This window comes from Anomaloglossus baeobatrachus, chromosome 3, assembly GCF_048569485.1.
Source record: "Anomaloglossus baeobatrachus isolate aAnoBae1 chromosome 3, aAnoBae1.hap1, whole genome shotgun sequence".
Classification (NCBI taxonomy): Eukaryota; Metazoa; Chordata; class Amphibia; order Anura; family Aromobatidae; genus Anomaloglossus; species Anomaloglossus baeobatrachus.
In genome coordinates, this window is record NC_134355.1 from 40,057,152 (window position 1) to 40,073,050 (window position 15,899).

The 15,899-nt window shown below is 47.1% G+C and overlaps 1 protein-coding gene across 1 annotated transcript in view; it reads left to right on the forward strand.

Annotated features, from left to right (window-relative positions):
• PTPN14 (protein tyrosine phosphatase non-receptor type 14) overlaps nt 1-15,899 on the forward strand; it is a 118,723-nt gene that overhangs the window by 90,448 nt on the left and 12,376 nt on the right. The window contains exons 8-16 of the mRNA XM_075337986.1: nt 885-973; nt 3,132-3,219; nt 4,282-4,364; nt 5,508-5,565; nt 6,779-6,845; nt 7,833-9,295; nt 10,221-10,358; nt 12,036-12,254; nt 13,872-14,000. Of these exons, the coding sequence (XP_075194101.1) occupies nt 885-973; nt 3,132-3,219; nt 4,282-4,364; nt 5,508-5,565; nt 6,779-6,845; nt 7,833-9,295; nt 10,221-10,358; nt 12,036-12,254; nt 13,872-14,000 (2,334 nt within the window). The remainder of the gene's footprint in view (nt 1-884; nt 974-3,131; nt 3,220-4,281; nt 4,365-5,507; nt 5,566-6,778; nt 6,846-7,832; nt 9,296-10,220; nt 10,359-12,035; nt 12,255-13,871; nt 14,001-15,899) is intronic.

Here is a 15,899-nt window from a genome sequence, read left to right on the forward strand (position 1 = left end):
TGTCTACTTTTCGGGACTTAGGTTAGGACAGGACCTAAAATCCGGCCCTCAATTGGTTAATTAGCAAGGCTGTTTTCCAGGGTGTCACAGTAGTAATGGCTGACACTATAACAGCTTTTATATCAGGGCTGGATGATTTCCTCAGTTCACACAACATTGTTGGTTATAAGTGACGTACTGACAAAATGTATATTTGGTGGAAAGGTTGAACTAGATGGACCTGGGTCTTTTTTCAACCTATGCAACTATGTAAGTTGTGGAGTAGGAAGTGCCGGACGACAGAAGTGTTGACTTACAAAGGAACTGTACATATCTACTTGCGGCAAACAAATGGTTAAACACGGCATTGTATCCTATTAAAACACAGATGATCTTTGGCAGGGACAAAGGGAGCAGTGATGAACTGGAAAACTGAATTGCTTGTTGAAAAGCTACTTATAGCAGCTGCGTTTGTAGTGTGAACAACACCAGAGAAGAGTTAGTTTATGCTTACAGCAGACGAAGCGTTAATCAGCAGGTCTGAGGCTGGAAGTCAATGCAGATCGTACATGAATTTGTTGAAGAGCAAAGCACATGGTTACGGAGTACTCCGACACCCACCGCTGTCTGAGCCGGACTTAAAATGCACTGGGTGGTGATGTTGCAGGAGTAAATAGGGCTAATTAAAAAAGGTGTGTTGCATAGCAGAATGACGCAGGGTCCGTCCCTGGAGCTGAGGCAGGTGAAGAACCATACAGCATCTTAAAGGTCTTGCTCACACATTAGTATTTGCAAGATCCAGAAACAACAGGACTTCTTCTTACTTTAATAGTCGCACATGACAATGTTTACATTGTAATCTGTCCATTATATTATTAAACCTGTGCTACATTTTGGGCTCGTAGAACAGTCACGGCCATGATGTCAACCTCTGGATTTTCTTCATGGGGATCTTTGCTGGAGACAGTTTTGGAAAAGCCACAGCATCTTACAGGTAAGCGAGGTCCGCTCATAAGAATAGTGACTAAGGCCGGGGCCACACGGGGACTAGTGCGATCCTCGCATGACACTCGGCTCACACTGGTAGCAGAGCCGAGTGTCACTGCGACTAAGGTCTGATCGTGCGATTGGACCTCAGCTGAGGAGGAGGGGGAGGGGCGGGCTGGCGCGGAGGAGGAGGAGGAGGAGGGGCGGGCTGGCGCGGAGGAGGAGGAGGGGCGCGCTGGTGCGGAGGAGGGGCGGGCTGGCGCTGCTGAGGAGGAGGAGGGGCGGGCTGGCGCTGCTGAGGAGGAGGAGGGGCGGGCTGGCGCTGCTGAGGAGGAGGAGGAGGAGGGGCAGGCTGGCGCTGAGGAGGAGGGGCAGGCTGGCACTGAGGAGGAGGGGTGGGCCGGAGCTGAGGAGGGGCGGGCCGCTGCTGAGGAGGGGAGGAAGGGATTTATCTCCCTCTCTCCTCCATTGCCGGCTATTGCCATTCTCGCTCTGCACTCGCGGTACACCGGTGTACCGTGAGTGCAGTGCGATTTTTCTCTCGCCCCATAGACTTAAATGGGTGCGAGAGAATCTAGGATCGCATTGCACCCACCGCATGCTGCGATTGTTTTCTCAGTCCGATTTAGTGCTGAGAAAATAATCGCTCATGTGCGCTGACACACAGGCTAATATTGGTCCGCGTAGAATGCCATGTTTTATCGCATTCCACTCGCTCTGATTTTCATGCTGTGTGTCTTAGGCCTTAGGGTATAACTAGCGAGCGCAGAAACTGCAGGTGTATTCCGGCCGCGGAGCGGAGAGCGCTATTACGGTAGGTGGTTGCGCCTGCGTGGCCGAAGAATTGCCAAAAACTTGGCTTATAGGTAACGCTCTATGAAATTGCAAAACAATTTGCTGTGCAGTCAGGAACCTCTAAGGGTACTTTGCACGCTGTGACATCGCTACTGCGATCTCGTCGGGGTCAAATCGAAAGTGACGCACATCCGGCGCCGGTAACAACGTCGCAATGTGTAAAGCCTAGATGCGCCGATAAACGATTGCAAAAGCGTTGTAAATCGGTGATCTGTGTAGCGTCGGTCATTTCCATAATTTCGCTGCAGCTACATGTACGATGTTGTTCCTCGTTCCTGCGGCAGCACACATCACTGTGTATGAAGCCGCAGGAGCGAGGAACATCTCCTTACCTGCCTCCACTGGCTATGCGGAGGTAAGGAGGTGGGCGGGATGTTTACATCCTGCTCATCTCCGCCCCTCCGCTTCTATTGGCCGTGTGACATCGCTGTGACGCTGCACGACCCGCCCCCTTAGGAAGGAGGCGGGTCGCCGGCCAGAGCGACGTCGCAGGGCAGGTAAGTGCGTGTGAAGCTGCCGTAGCGATAATGTTCTCTATGGCAGCTATCACAAGATATCGCATGTGCTACGGGGGCGGGGACTATCGCGCTCGGCATCGCTAGCATCGTCTAGTGATGTCGCAGCATGCAAAGTACCCCTAAGAGTCAATATATCCCCCAAAACTTTTCTATTGGGGCTTTGAGGCTTCATTTTACGCCTCTGCTATTATTATAGTTACCTAAACATCCCCACGCATTTTTCTGTTAATCCATATTGGGGATGAGTGCATTAGCCTTTGTGTATAACATGCACCCAAGAGTACATTTTTTTAGCTCTTTTTTTATATGGTCCCATTGTTTTATAGTTTCCGGTGAGGGACGTATTACGCCTTATTGCCACAGCCATTACGGTCTGCTCCGCAATGCATGCATCTCCCGTTGAGGTCTGATGGATCCATCCCATCCATCCCCCCCATGTGATTGTATTATGCAGATGGAGCATGTAATAAGCTCCCGGGGAGCGATATCCCGGCGTGGCGAGTGTCGGGCTGTAGGAGAAGTATACCCTGACCAGTCCTTTATATGCAGGCTACAACACGGGCAATCTCCCCACTAGCGAGTGGATGAATAGAGCACGTCTCTGTCCTGACATGGTCGGCTGGAGATATGTTTCAGCCACGCAGAGATGAATAGCTCTTGAAAGCATCCTAATGGTAATCTGTCCCGCGAGCGCTGCCAAGCTGAGGCTGGCCGGACAGAGATATCGCCGGCGTGGCTGCGGAATGTCGGAATGCGAGGCTTGGCAGAAATAACCTGAGATCTTGTCTCCAGGTGGAATGACATCGGGAATATCACACACAACAAGTCTTCAATTGTCCTGGAGCTGAACAGAAAGGAAGAGAGCGTATTTTTTCACACGGTACGTGACTAATCTCCCTTCAGCACCCCCCACCCCCTCCCCAATAACGAACATTGCAAACAATGGGATCACTATATAAACCTGATAATGTTTGCTGCTATTACAAGACTTCTCGACACTTGCACTTCACACATCAATTTAAAGGTTATGTCCATTCTTGAGCAATAATTTGCAGGTTGAATAAATTGACTCTCATCTGCCTCACTATTCTGCTGCTGGAGTCGGTTTACATACTGTATATTACATTATTTATCCATTACTGACCCTGATTTACTTCCTGTATTATACTCCAGAGCTGCACTCACTATTCTGCTGGTGCAGTCACAGTGTACATACATTACATTACTGATCCTGTACTGATCCTGAGTTACATCCTGTATTATACTCCAGAGCTGCACTCGCTATTCTGCTGGTGCAGTCACAGTGTACATAAATTACATTACTGCACCTGTACTGATCCTGAGTTACATCCTGTATTATACTCCAGAGCTGCACTCGCTATTCTGCTGGTGCAGTCACTGCATACATACATTACATTACTTTTCCTGTACTGATCCTGAGTTATATCCTGTATTATACTCCAGAGCTACACTCACTATTCTGCAGGTGCAGTCACTGTGTACATACATTACATTACTTATCCTGTACTAATCCTGAGTTACCTCCTGTATTATACTCCAGAGCTGCACTCACTATTCTGCTGGTGCAGTCACTGTGTACATACATTACTGATCCTGAGTTATATCCTGTATTATACTCCAGAGCTGCACTCACTATTCTGCAGGTGCAGTCACTGTGTACATACATTACTGATCCGGAGTTACCTCCTGTGTGAAGATAGGAGAGCACTAAAATGCTCGGGTGCTCGTTATTCAAGTCGAGCTATTTATAATGCTTAAGTGCTCGTCCTTAGTAACACGCTTGATGGAACTAAATGAGGAAAGTTGTTTTTTTTTGTTTTTTTTTCTATCCCTCACTGGCTGTAATTTAATAGGATTTCGTTGCGTTCCTTCCGCCTCCCCATGATTTGATGTTTTGCACTTGTTTTTTGCATGTCAACAGGATGACATTGAAAACAGCAAATATATTTCCCGACTCTTTGCTGCAAGGATGAAATTCTACAAAGACCACAAAATCTGCACCGAGTAAGTGATCGCCGGGATATTATGATGATTTTTGAAATCTAAACACCAGGTGGGCTCCTCTAACCCAGAACTATGCATCCTTTGGCCCCGCAGATGGTGCAAAACTTCTATTCTGTGCCTGTTGCTGCCCCATTTATTCCATCATTGCACCTGCTGGGTTGCACATTGACCCTAATAGTTCAAAAATTGCATCAAACTATAATTACCTCCACATAGGCTCCACATAGCCCTCCATACAGAATAATGGGCCCCACATAGCCCTCCATACAGAATAATGGGCCCCACATAGCCCTCCATACAGAATAATGGACCTCACATAGCCCTCCATACAGAATAATGGCCCCACATAGCCCTCCATACAGAATAATGGCCCCACATAGCCCTCCATACAGAATAATGTACCCCACATACCCCTCCATACAGAATAATGGGCCCCACATAGCCCTCCATACAGAATAATGGGCCCCACATAGCCCTCCATACAGAATAATGGGCCCCACATAGTCCTCCATACAGAATAATGGCCCCACATAGTCCTCCATACAGAATAATGGGCCCTACATAGTACGTTGTGCCAAAAAAAATTTCTACTTCATTTTTGTACCTTTTGTCCTCTTCAGTGTAAAGCTATGTACCAAAAGGCCAGACTGCATTGTTGAGCTAGGCACAAAGTTGTCTGCAAAATAAATAAAAGAAAAACAACACCAACAAAAAACAATGTAAATTATTGCAATGCATGTATGACAGTTTTTGGACACCTTTTTTAGCTCTGTAAATGTCCTGAATATTTGAAAAGAAGGTTGTAGGTGATGGTGGCCTAATGGTAGTTTAGAAAGTGAAGATATGGAAAGCTGTTTGATTGGATATTTACACTGTTGAAAATATTGAGCTTGCAAATATCAAAGAAGTAAAAAAAAAAACCAAAAAAAACAAAAGCAGAAAAAAAAAAAGGAAATGAAAAATTACCACTTTGTTTGCTTCAAAGATGGCTAAATAACTGCAATTTATGGACGCCATCACATGGCTCCACAGCTCCACATAGCTCAGCTACGGCGCTTCCTAAACCTTTGAACCTTTGTGATTTTGTTGATGGAAATAAATGGGTTCTTTATTGAACAATATTTTTTTTTTTTTTCATAACAGGGCACATATCACACCACCCACAGTGCGACGACCCTCCTCGTGGGGAAGATCCTCCATGGTATGTAACTCCTTAGAGGAGAGCTCTGACTCTATATAAAAGGGGGTTAAGGAGGACCCTGTTATCACTTAACATGTCTGTTTTTATTAAACTTTTATATGAAACTAGCCGTAGTACCCGGCGTTGCCCGGGATAGTACTGTCTTTGTCTCTCTCCCTGTCTCTGTGTGTCTGTCTCTGTGTGTCTGTCTCTGTGTCTCTCTGTATCAGTCTGTCTGCCTCTGTCTATCGCTGCCTCTGTCTATCGCTGCCTCTCTCTATCGCTGCCTCTCTCTATCGCTGCCTCTCTCTATCGCTGCCTCTCTCTATCGCTGCCTCTCTCTATCGCTGCCTCTCTCTATCGCTGCCTCTCTCTATCGCTGCCTCTCTCTATCGCTGCCTCTCTCTATCGCTGCCTCTCTCTATCGCTGCCTCTCTCTATCGCTGCCTCTCTCTATCGCTGCCTCTCTCTATCGCTGCCTCTCTCTATCGCTGCCTCTCTCTATCGCTGCCTCTCTCTATCGCTGCCTCTCTCTATCGCTGCCTCTCTAGTGTATCCGCCTGTCTCGTTCCCCGTCTGTGTCTCGTTCCCCGTCTGTGTCTCGTTCCCCGTCTGTGTCTCGTTCCCCGTCTGTGTCTCGTTCCCCGTCTGTGTCTCGTTCCCCGTCTGTGTCTCGTTCCCCGTCTGTGTCTCGTTCCCCGTCTGTGTCGCGTTCCCCGTCTGTGTCGCGTTCCCCGTCTGTGTCGCGTTCCCCGTCTGTGTCGCGTTCCCCGTCTGTGTCGCGTTCCCCGTCTGTGTCGCGTTCCCCGTCTGTGTCGCGTTCCCCATCTCTCTTTCTCTACCGACATCTTACTACTTCACACATAAGCTTGTTATACTATGAATGTCTTTCGTTCCTATAGCAACCACTCATAGCTGCTATTAATAAGATAGATAGATTATAGATTGTAGCTCCATTGACTTTAATGGAGGCAGGTTTGTTGGAGAGTAAATGTAAAGTGTGGGGTTAAATTCTTCCCATCAAGACATAGTCTATGACGTTCCCTGAGTCACATGGAGTGTCTGTGCAAAATTTCGTGATAGTAAATGCGGTGTGGATTCCTTTACTGGACACACACTCACTCACTCACTCACTCACTCTCACTCTCTCAGCTTTATATATTAGATAATATCTTTGGAGCATCATTTATGATACATTTTAAATGCTTTTCTCGCCTTCTTTTCTTACAACCAGTCAAGGCCGCAGTCGGCTGTATTGGCTCCGAGGCACATGCAGGGGAACGAGGCTTTCATATCTGAAGGTAAGCTCCGGCCGGGTCATTTATCATAATTTAGAATAAAATTGCAGCCCTTTTTAATATCTATATTTTAATATTTTCAAAGGGCGCTTTCCCCAATAAAGGGTTGTGCTTTAGTGGTTTCACAACAGATGCTCCAATATACAATCGCTTTATACGAAAATTATCCGTAAGCCCTTGTTAAAGCACATGGACCTCTTCAAGGCCTAGTTTTTAATTTTTTATTTAAATTGGTAAAAAGCATTTTTTTTTGCAATTTTAATTTCATTGACAAATTTTGCAGTTTTGTTTTTTTGGCTGCAGAAAGAATGAACTGAAAATCTGTCTGGAAGTTTGTAACGCCATGATCTGTCCTTTTTTTTTTTTTCCTGAGAACTCTGACCTGATTTACGACCATATGAGAGATCTCAACTTTGATGGTCATAAATTGGCACAGAGAAGATCTGGATTTAGCTAATTAATGTTGCAGCCATCATTATACAGAGTCTATAGAGGGCAAACAGTGGAAGTTTTTAGCGAGACCCAAATACAAAATTGAGTTTATACATTAAAAAAAATAATGTCCATATCATCAATGGCATGGGGCATCCAAGGGATCTGCTCCGGACCCTCTCTAAGCTCTGCATAGAGAAGCTTCTGGAATTACATGACCACCCGAGGAAAAACGAGTGGCTTCATGGAGCCTCTCGAGGCTTTAACCGCTCATCTTCCATTGTTGCACATGGAGAACTGCGGCCGACCGCCGTGAGGTTCATTCCAAGAAGCCGTTGTCCACATGGGGTCACCTCTTGATGAATATTTAAAGTTTACTCTTAATAAACCAAATCTTTGGTGGGTGGGTTATGATTAGCATCTTGTAGGAAGAGTTTGCCAATGACCACTCCTTACCTATAAGAGGCACATTCCTTCTGGAGGAGAGCTAATTGTACTGTGCACTTATGGATTTAATAATTCCTGGCTCATTAACGGTAACATTCTCTTCCCTTCTAGAGAGCATCTTGCACATGGGCGAGGATACATATAACTTCATATCCCAGAACAGCCTGGACCGATACATCATGAACGGCACTGTGCTGAACGGTAGCGTGTCAAGCGCTCAAAGTATGACCTCCCTGAACCACTCGCAGAACTTCATCCAAGCGTCTCCCATGTCCTCCAGCCTCAGCATCACCGGCAATGACATCATGAGGTCGGACTACATCCCTAAATACAGACATAGCGCCATCATTGTACCTTCCTACCGGCCAACCCCGGACTATGACACTGTGATGAGACAGATGAATCGAAGTCTTCACCCGCCGGACTGCCAGAGCCAGTCTTTGCGAAGTCTCAATATTGGGAACACTCATGCCTACCGGCATCGGGATAACCTGGTGTACAGTCAGCCTGAAATTCAGGACCGACCTCCGTACATGATGTCCCAGTCTCCTTACGCAAATCAGTCCCATTTTACTAACAAACCCATCAACCCACCTGAGCAAATGCCACCAACTACAAACCCCACAAAGTCCATTTCCCACACGGTGAGCACTCCAGAATTGGCCAATGTTCCCCCACAGACTTTTAGTGCTGCGCACATGCTTAGGAACTTCTTGTCTAGGCCTCCTCCACCATACCCACCACCCCGACCTGCTAGCAGCACTCCAGACTTGGCAAGCCATAGGCATAAACGTGTCAGCAGCAGTAGCCCTGATCTCGTAGCCAGAAAAGTTCAGCAGTCTGTAAAAACTTTCCAAGAAGATAGCTCCCCGGTCATTCGCCAGTCTCTTCAGGAGGTTAGCGAACCGCTAAAACACCATAAACACCATCCGGTGATCAACAAGCGGCACAGTTTGGAAGTTATGAGCTACATGGTCCGTGGGATGGAAGCCATGGCCTTAAAGTCACTTGCTGCTCCATTGCCTCGGAGGAATACCTTAAGAGAACAGATGCCCTCTGAAGAAGCCATGCAAAAGGCTCACGAGGTCCAGCAGCTTTCAATGTACCACCACAAAAAAAACATTTCAGATGCCACCATGTTGATCCACAGTAGTGAGAGCGAGGAGGAGGAAGAGGCCCACAAACCTGTGCCCCACACGTCATTTATGCAGGGGGTACCCTATAATTCCCAGCTGCACGCTGCACTGGCGCGTATACCAAACAAGCCACCACCAGAGTATCCAGGACCAGGACCAAGAAAAAGTGTCAGCAACGGAGCCTTAAGGCACGATTCATCCTGCATAACTGCTGCCATTGCCAGAGCGAAGGCCATGAGTTCCCGACCATTGCAGACCCTCTGCATGTCAAGAAATGAGCCAACACCGATCAATGGAAGCTCTTTAGGTCCTTCCATCTCAGAACCAGATCTCACCAGTGTTAAAGAAAGGGTCAAAAAAGAACCGGTGAAGGAAAGGCCGGTGTCCGAGATGTTCTCTACTGAGGATGCCATTGTGGAGCGAGAAATCTTAATGAGGGTTAGTGCCAATGTGCATCCATTAAAATGGTAGCAGAATGACTGGATGAGTTTCTTCAAGAGGTTTCTACGAGTTCTTAACTATTTTGACCATATTTGCTTGCTGTCAGTGAATATGAGCACTGTTGTTTTACATTCAAAGCAGTAACTCTGTATATATCTAGTCCAAGTCTCAGCTGAGAAGTTGCCTCCGGTCTAGACAATGCTCTGTGAGCTAAATGCCGCAGCTGCACAAATCTCCAGGCTCGAGTCCAGGTTGTTTAGCTCACAGATCATTGTCTAGATGGCTCGGCTTTTTCTTTACACCCTATTTTGGAGATGGACGGGAGTCCCAGAAGTGGGACCATCATGTTTTGGTTTGACATTTTATGGTGTGTCCTGTAGATATGCAACATGGTGGGAATGCCCCCTTTCATGGGAGTTCTTTCTGAGACGCGTGGTTTGTGCCTCTGGGACCCTCTCTGTTCCCAAGAACCAGGTTCTGAAATGCCCCTGTAGAATGAGCAGTGACCATGCATGTGCATCCATGGTTCATTTATTGACCGCAGGTGATAGACTTGAATGTGTGAATATACGACCCCCTCCCCACTCCATTTTAACAAGGCATTCCAGAACCTCCGGATTAGTGGGGATCCCAGAATTGGAAGCCTCTGCGATCACTTAAATAACCCTTTCAGGGCAAGTAACCTGAGGCCCCAGCAATCCTGCAGCCATTCCCACGCACTTTATAGGAGCGTAGTGTTCACCCCGACCGGGAGAAAGCAATAAACACGTCTGCTTTCCTTCACGTCCTTACGTCTGCTTTAGTCGTCAGGAGGCATTTTTTACTCTCTCGCCGCGGCGTTGTTGGTTTTAAGATTAAATACATTCCAGTGTTTTGCTGGCACGACTGACAAAGATGAAAACTTGTCTTGTCTTGCCAAAAGAATTTACAAAAGAAGGAGATGGCAGCCCTGGAGGCCCAGAAGAGACCCCTGATGTTGGCAGCGTTGAATGGACTCTCTGTTTCCAGAATTCCTGTGCCCGAGGACAGGCAGGATGACACTGTGCCAATGGACGAGAGGGTAAGAGAATATTCTCTGCTGCATGTTTTGTTTTGTGTTGTTTTTTTTGCATGGGTTAATTCTGTGTGAATTTAATTTCCTATTATACCTGGAACTTTTTAGACCTCATTCACCTCTATCGTGTCCTAATACTGATGTAGCAAATGCCGTCTTCACCGATGATTTTCCTCTATTTTTAAAAAAAATTGTGCATAAAAGTAAATGCTCGTCTCTCTGCACAAATGGCATAGACGTGCTTCAGCCCTGATGTAGTGCACCCTGCTCATTATTTATAAGTATGGTTTCACCATTTCTGGCTTCTCCACTTAGTGTTCCTGATCTGTCGTTCATCTGGTGCCCCAGCCGCTGGCTGTGTGCTCCGGTGCCTCGACCACTGGCTATGGGCTATGGTGCCTCGGGTGCTGGCTGTGTGCTCCGGTGCCTCGACCACTGGCTACGGGCTCCGGTGCCTCGGTTGCTGGCTGCGGGCTCCGGTGTCTCGGTTGCTGGCTGCGGGCTCCGGTATCTCGGTTGCTGGCTGCGGGCTCCGGTATCTCGGTTGCTGGCTGCGGGCTCCAGTGCCTCGGTTGCTGGCTGCGGGCTCCGGTGCCTCGGTTGCTGGCTGCGGGCTCCGGTGCCTCGGTTGCTGGCTGCGGGCTCCGGTGCCTCGGTTGCTGGCTGCGGGCTCCGGTGCCTCGGTTGCTGGCTGGGGGCTCCGGTGCCTCGGTTGCTGGCTGCGGGCTCCGGTGCCTCGGTTGCTGGCTGCGGGCTCCGGTGCCTCGGTTGCTGGCTGCGGGCTCCGGTGCCTCGACTCCTGGTTGCGGGCTCCGGTGCCTCGACTCCTGGTTGCGGGCTCCGGTGCCTCGACTCCTGGTTGCGGGCTCCGGTGCCGCGACTCCTGGTTGCGGGCTCCGGTGCCGCGACTCCTGGTTGCGGGCTCCGGTGCCGCGACTCCTGGTTGCGGGCTCCGGTGCCGCGACTCCTGGTTGCGGGCTCCGGTGCCGCGACTCCTGGTTGCGGGCTCCGGTGCCGCGACTCCTGGCTGCGGGCTCCGGTGCCGCGACTCCTGGCTGCGGGCTCCGGTGCCGCGACTCCTGGCTGCGGGCTCCGGTGCCGCGACTCCTGGCTGCGGGCTCCGGTGCCGCGACTCCTGGCTGCGGGCTCTGGAGACTTTCATATATAACATGGCGCTCCCCTGCAATAGATGGGGATGGAGAGAAGGTTTTAACTACCTTCTAGTATTGACTGCCTTCTCCCAACTGAAAACAACTACACGCTCCATTAATACAAGCATTCATTAGTAATCAGATTTTTCTCAAGTTCTCCAGGACTTGGAACATTGTTGACTTCTTCTAAGAGGAGCCATTAATGTTTGATATTGGGTTCCAACTTCCAAAACCCTGGAAACCATCAGGATCGTAAGGCCACTGCATTTCTTATATTGTCTGCACGTAGCGCAACGATGCCCCATCGCAGTTCTGATCGGTGACCGTCCCTAAAGTCCCATCCAGTAAACATTTATTGCATATCAAGGCTATCCTTTATTTGAACATAACTGGATATCTGGAGTGTGGAAAGGATTGGACAAATTCCCCCCCCCCCCCAACAATGGCTTTGGGAAAACTTAATGAAAACCAATATGGTCAACATTGTCTTTCCAAACAGACTAGTCACTAACCGGCTATTACTTCCCTGCAGTGTAAGACACTACGAAGGAAACTAGACGAAGGGATGGTATTCACGGAGTATGATCAAATTCCAAAAAGAAAGGCGGACGGCATCTTCACCACTGCAACCTTACCAGAAAACATGGAGCGCAATCGTGTCCTGGAGGATATTCCTTATGAAGAGAACAGGGTCGAGCTCGCACCCACCAAAGAGAACCCAAATGGTTACATCAACGCCTCTCATATTAAGGTGACTATAGCCTCTCGGGTTCGTGCTGTTCTAAGGCCGGTAGCACAACCAAAGAGTCTAAAGCTTATATATATATATGTGTATGTATATATGTGTATGTATATATGTGTATGTATATATATATATATATGTATATATGTATAATATATATATATATATATATAATCCACTATAGACCATTCTTACAGACGGCCTGTGGCTGGGAAAAAACTGGTCCGTTTTCCCTCTTGGTCTATTTACTTTAGCCCATTGATAAATCCTCTTCTGTTTGTTTTTTTGGGGGTTTTTTTTAGATCCGTCTTATACTTCCAAAGATATGGGCCTTATAATTTAGTGCTAATTTATATGGTCTTTTTTTAATGGTTTGTGACTCACAAGATCCTCTAGGGCGGGTCTTTAGGCTGCTCATCATTATTACCCTGTTAGCCATGCCCACATGTAAAGACCATAGAAATTACCTGTAAAAAGGCTCAAATCTCTTGAACTGCAAACACAAAAGAGCAGGGGTGGGCATTTATTTTTCCAGAGGGGCCACATGAGAGACCGTAGCTAGTGTGGAGGCTGAACCAATAGGCTGAAATGAATTTTGCTCAATTTTAATATGAACATATTAATTATAATTATTTTTATATTAACTGTATAATTAAATATTGAGCAGAATTAAGTATGCTAACATCCACCATATATTGTATGAGCCCACACACAGCCCCCTATATACAGCATAAGCCTCCACATAACTCCCTGTATACAGTACGAGCCCCCCCACATAGATCCCTATATACAGTATGAGCCTGCATAGACCCTTATATTAAGTAGGAGCCTCCACATAGCCCTTTGTGTACAGTAGGAGCCCCCACATAGCCCCTTGTGTATAGTAGGAGCCCCCACATAGCCCCTTGTGTATAGTAGGAGCCCCCAGATAGCCCCTTGTGTATAGTAGGAGCCCCCACATAGCCCCTTGTGTATAGTAGGAGCCCCCACATAGCCCCTTGTGTATAGTAGGAGCCTCCACGTAGCCCCTTATATACAGCATGCCCTCATACACATATAAGGCGAAAAAAGAAAGAAAAAACCCAACAGTTCCCAGGTCGCTCTGTCTCACACGCTGATTGGTGGAAGGATACGGCGGCCCCTCCTCCACCAATGTGTTCACCGCTATCCGTGTGATGTGGCTAGCGGTGATATAGGGCGGCGGGCAGCGTTGGGCCACTGTTTTGAACCCTTCGGCTGGCTGGGTCCACGGGCCAGACTATAAAAGCCAGAGGGGGCAGAAAATGGCCCACAGGACACACTTTACCTTGCAAAAAAGGATACTCTGAATAACAGTAGGAATAAAATGAGTAAAAACCGGCCATTTTGACATGGCGAAAGGCCTCATGCACAAAATGGGCGTTAAGATGATTCTATCTGGTAACTTCCAGGCTTTTGCCCGTTGGGAGCTGCACCCATAGCAGCAGAAGCTCCCTGTAGCCACATTCACCACACTATGGTGGCCCCGTCCCCTTATTGAATCAAATTTCCCTAATGGAGTATTTCAGAACTGATTTTCCAGGCCAGGCATCCCCTCCAGCACCAAGTGGGTCCTAATACATGGTCTTATCTGTTTGTGTTACACAGGTGACTGTGGGAGGCAAAGAATGGCATTATATAGTAACGCAGGGCCCCATGCCTCACACATTTCCTGACTTCTGGCAGATGGTGTGGGATCAGGGCATAAATGTGATTGCCATGGTGATGGCGGATGAGGTATGTATATCACACAACCAGCTCATCATTTATTACTTTATTTTTTTTTTAAACCTGTCCTTTTGCAGAATTACGGCACGTGAAGAGATTCTAAATATAGTTACATAGGTTGACAAAGGACCTCGGTCCATCTAGTTCACCTTCCTCCAGCAATAACCAACAATGTTGTGTAGTGAGGAAATCCTCCAGCCCTGATATAAAAGCTGTTATAGTGTCTGCCATTACTACCTCTTGTGGTCGGCATTCCACAGTCTGACTGCTCTAACTGTAAAGAACCCTTTCCTATTTAGCTGTCGGAATCGCTTTTCTTCCACTCGCAGTGAGTGCCCCCTGGTCCTTAGTATTGTCTTTGGAAGAAATAAGTCATGTGCCAGTCCTTTATATTGACCACACATGTATTTATACATATAAATGAGATCTCCTCTGAGACGTCTTTTTTTCTAAGGTAAACATATCTAACTTTACCAACCTGTCATCATACGGGAGGCCTCCATTCCTTGTCTAGTTGCCGCCTTTGACCTGACTCTAACTTCTGAATGTCCCTTTTAAAATGTGGAGCCCAAAACTGGATCCCAAAACATGGGCAGGATAAACATTCATATGTATGACTGCAGGAAAAAGGTGGGCAGGATAAACATTCATATGTATGACTGCAGGAAAAAGATGGGCAGGATAAACATTCATATGTATGACTGCAGGAAAAAGATGGGCAGGATAAACATTCATATGTATGACTGCAGGAAAAAGATGGGCAGGATAAACATTCATATGTATGACTGCAGGAAAAAGATGGGCAGGATAAACATTCATATGTATGACTGCAGGAAAAAGATGGGCAGGATAAACATTCATATGTATGACTGCAGGAAAAAGATGGGCAGGATAAACATTCATATGTATGACTGCAGGAAAAACATGGGCAGGCCACACATTCATATGTATAACTGCAGGAAAAAGATGGGCAGGATAAACATTCATATGTATAACTGCAGGAAAAAGATGGGCAGGCCAAACATTCATATGTATAACTGCAGGAAAAACATGGGCAGGCCACACATTCATATGTATGACTGCAGGAAAAAGATGGGCAGGCCAAACATTCATATGTATAACTGCAGGAAAAACATGGGCAGGCCACACATTCATATGTATGACTGCAGGAAAAAGATGGGCAGGCCACACATTCATATGTATGACTGCAGGAAAAAGATGGGCAGGCCACACATTCATATGTATGGCTGCAGGAAAAAGATGGGCAGGCCAAACATTCATATGTATAACTGCAGGAAAAACATGGGCAGGCCACACATTCATATGTATGACTGCAGGAAAAAGATGGGCAGGCCACACATTCATATGTATGACTGCAGGAAAAAGATGGGCAGGCCACACATTCATATGTATAACTGCAGGAAAAACATGGGCAGGCCACACATTCATATGTATGACTGCAGGAAAAACATGGGCAGGCCACACATTCATATGTATGACTGCAGGAAAAACATGGGCAGGCCAAACATTCATATGTATGACTGCAGGAAAAAGATGGGCAGGCCACACATTCATATGTATAACTGCAGGCAAAAGAAGGGCAGGCTCAACATTCATATGTATGACTGCAGGAAAAAGATGGGCAGGCCAAACATTCATATGTATGACTGCAGGAAAAAGATGGGCAGGCCAAACATTCATATGTATAACTGCAGGCAAAAGATGGGCAGGCCACACATTCATATGTATGACTGCAGGAAAAAGATGGGCAGGCCAAACATTCATATGTATAACTGCAGGAAAAACATGGGCAGGCCACACATTCATATGTATGACTGCAGGAAAAACATGGGCAGGCCAAACATTCATATGTATGACTGCAGGAAAAAGATGGGCAGGCCACACATT